The 3,080-nt window shown below is 35.8% G+C and overlaps 2 protein-coding genes across 2 annotated transcripts; one reads left to right on the forward strand and one right to left on the reverse strand.

The window, feature by feature from the left end:
* The first annotated feature begins 474 nt into the window (after positions 1-474).
* LOC131437359 (c-Myc-binding protein-like) lies at positions 475-1,277 on the forward strand. Its single transcript, XM_058606638.1, has 2 exons — positions 475-726; positions 782-1,277. The coding sequence occupies exons 1-2, from the start codon at positions 712-714 to the stop codon at positions 1,220-1,222; spliced, it is 456 nt and encodes a 151-aa protein (XP_058462621.1). The 5' UTR covers positions 475-711; the 3' UTR covers positions 1,223-1,277.
* A 611-nt stretch (positions 1,278-1,888) lies between these two features.
* Positions 1,889-2,724, reverse strand: LOC131437358 (prefoldin subunit 3). The gene is made up of 2 exons (XM_058606637.1): positions 2,552-2,724; positions 1,889-2,493 (listed from the first exon to the last, which is right to left on the reverse strand). The coding sequence occupies exons 1-2, from the start codon at positions 2,624-2,626 to the stop codon at positions 1,996-1,998; spliced, it is 573 nt and encodes a 190-aa protein (XP_058462620.1). The 5' UTR covers positions 2,627-2,724; the 3' UTR covers positions 1,889-1,995.
* Positions 2,725-3,080: the final 356 nt, after the last annotated feature.

Consider the following 3,080-nt stretch of genomic DNA (forward strand, 5'->3'; position numbering starts at 1 on the left):
CCAGATAATCGAATAAATTTCAATCGATTAGTTTCAAAATTATACTCGATTATTAAATAACCGAGTAATTCGAAATTTCCGACATCTCTAGATGTGTGTAAAATTTTCTATATTTCGACGTTACCTTGCAAGTCCTTGAAGAAAAAATGTCCAGATTTTCAATTAGTGCCAAAGATTCGCCAGGCTGCGCGACAACTGGAGTAACTTAGAAGTGAAATCCCGATCTGAAATGGTCGTTTGTTTATGTTTACATGCTTGAATCCCGGCCGCCATACTTATTTTCGTGAGAAAATTACCAACACAACCAAAACTGTCTTATCATGCCACCAGTGTATTTTACGTCGTGGATTGGACTATTCAGGTTCACAGATTAATCTGTGTTTCATAGATTATTATTTTTCTGCTCAGATTTTAAAAATGACACAGATTTTCACAGATTTCTGAAAATGATCACAGATTTTCAAAGATTTTTTGGATCGAGCACAGCTTAGCACCAAAAAGTACAGAGCAGGTACAGAGCGTGTTTTTGTTTTTGCTCACCGAATTGATTTTGATCTGCTATTTATGGTACTGGAAACGGGCACGATTTTCACAGACAGGTTTTTGGCTTGATCACAGATTTTAGAAAAAATGACCTGGCATCCCTGATCAGGTCTTCTCCTCGGTCTTGTGTTAGCTTTGAAAGGAATCTGCTATATAATTTAATTAAAGATGTCAAGTTGTAAAGTATGTATTGTATTGCGATGTTTTTCATTAGCCTAAACTCATAGTATGTTTTCAGCCAGTCGATAGCTCGAAAGAGGATTTTCGAAAATATTTAGACCGTAAAGGTGTGTTGGATGCAATAACCAAAGTATTGATTAAATGCAATTTGGATCGTCCGGAAAATGCAATTGAATATTTACTAGATAACCTTGGGGAAAAACTTAAAGACAAAGATACAATTAACAGACTAGAAAACGAATTGAGAAACGCTCGAGAAGAAATTGAAACACTCAAACGCGATAAATTTCTTCGAAGCTCTAACGCCGCTAAGGAATCCATTGTGGACACCACTGATGATCTTGTTCGAGAAACAGAACAGCAAGAAGCTGCATTGGCGAACATTGAACATAAGAAAACAACTGAAAGTTTTCACAAAGAAGATTACGCCACTAAAACAGCAGAAATAGTAAAAACTAATCAACCCGTTTGTGCTGACTCTGAGTCAAATGTAATGTAGATTCGAAATATTGATAGCTGTAAAAATTTCAACTTCTAATAACTACGAATGATAATTTGCAAACTTTCCATCCATATCAAACGAATGACCAGTGTTTACCGCATACACATTGTTTTTTGTCGATATGCGTTGAACCGATATTGTCCTCCTCAAAATCGTCCGAGATTTGACACAAAATTCATTACTGATTCTAATTCAACCAATTTGGCACAAACTTCATTACGATTTCTGGTTGGATTCCGATTCAGGTGTTATATCTGTTTATAGTAGGTGAAACAACTTAACAATCGACTCTTTAATTATTCCACGAATTCTACTTTTCTTAAAAGTCAAGTTGCTATGAAAAGAACTTCGCCTTGATAGGAAAGTGATTAATTCGTGGTGACAATCACCTTACGTGATTCCAATATGTGAGAGCAATCTGAATAACGGTGTATTGATTTTTCCTAGCTGCCTTTGATTTTGCTAGCGTTATTGGGAATACAAATGAAATACGATCGAAAAATCAATGTCGTTATTCAGAATAAGGGTGAATATTTATCCCCGAAAGTGGGTGATTATCACTACACGAATCCAAATTTCAATGTTTCATTTCCGATGCAACACTTGCTGTGGATTGCAACAATATTTTCATATCACTAATCATTGAGGGGCATTTTAAGACCGTTTGTAAAAATATGTAATTTTTCTTTTATTAGACATCGTTTCAATTGCGAAACAAGTTAAGGATTCCAAATATAATGCATTCATTCATGTTATAAATGTTTACGATGCTAGTTCTCTTCATCTTCAGTAACTTTCTTAGCTTGCCGTTTTTTAACATCATAATTATGAACTCGAGCCATGTTCACTTCTGTTGTGGTTATTTGATCTCGCAAAAACTCTTGATCATGTTCTAGACATTTTAAATTCACCTCAGCTGAATTTTTGTTTTGTCGAAGTAGTTCATCCGCTTCGTCTAGCGGATACTCCAGCATAACATTAGCACCCAACCATAAGCAAACTGTTTTCGATGGTGGTATACGAGTTTTTACAAAGACGCCTTCGCTTAAAAGAAATTGCGTTTCCTGGTCATCGGTCTGACTTTTTAGAATGGTAACCATTTCGATACTTTTGGCCAGATCTGGAATTTGCTGTCGAAGACGCCGTTTTCGAGAAATAATGTTAAACTCCATAAACTTGTACTTGCTATGCTGCTCGTCGAGGTTCTTCAGAACTTTTTCTACATTTTCATCGCTACCAGATAACTTCATGAAAGATTCCACATCCTCCTGCAAGACAGATATAGTATTCTTCGATGTGATGTTATATTGATAAAACATATTTTACCACAAATATTGCTTCTGGAATGCCAGCATACGACTTTTGGTGACTATCAAGTTTAGGGAGTATAATGTTTTCCATTTCAATATTTCTCACAGAATTCTTAATTTTTAATTGCTTTTTCACATACGCACAGCTTTAGGGATCTTTCAAGAACAGAGATGCCAGGTAAACATTTCAAATTTCGCCAGACAGTGTTGCTAAAGTCTGTATATCCGAAAACAAATCTGCAGTTATATAACATATCCCACTTGTACGCGGCGGGCAGATTCCCCTAGAAGAAGTAGTAGAAGTCTGGCAGCATTGCAACAACCGTTTCCGGCAGAGAATATCGGTTATTATCGGTTCTGTTTCTGTCGGATTCATGCCATACAAGATTGCTGAACCGTTTTGAATCGGTTCTACATTTTTAGCGTCTTGGTTTTATTTTTTCAATAAAAAGTACATATGAAAGACAATCAGTTATTGCGCTTCATATATACTAATTCATTGCCAATAACATTACTTTCTCACTACCAAACATACCCATATTTCA

This window comes from Malaya genurostris, chromosome 3 (assembly GCF_030247185.1).
Source record: "Malaya genurostris strain Urasoe2022 chromosome 3, Malgen_1.1, whole genome shotgun sequence".
NCBI lineage: Eukaryota > Metazoa > Arthropoda > Insecta > Diptera > Culicidae > Malaya > Malaya genurostris.

Bases quoted from the DNA above. Each gene is read 5' to 3' on its own strand.
- LOC131437358 (XM_058606637.1), bottom strand. From the start codon at position 2,626: ATGGAAAACATTATACTCCCTAAACTTGATAGTCACCAAAAGTCGTAT. The intron at 2,494-2,551 runs GTAAAATATGTT...TCTGTCTTGCAG, and splicing joins TTCCAGAAGCAATATTTGTG to GAGGATGTGGAATCTTTCAT.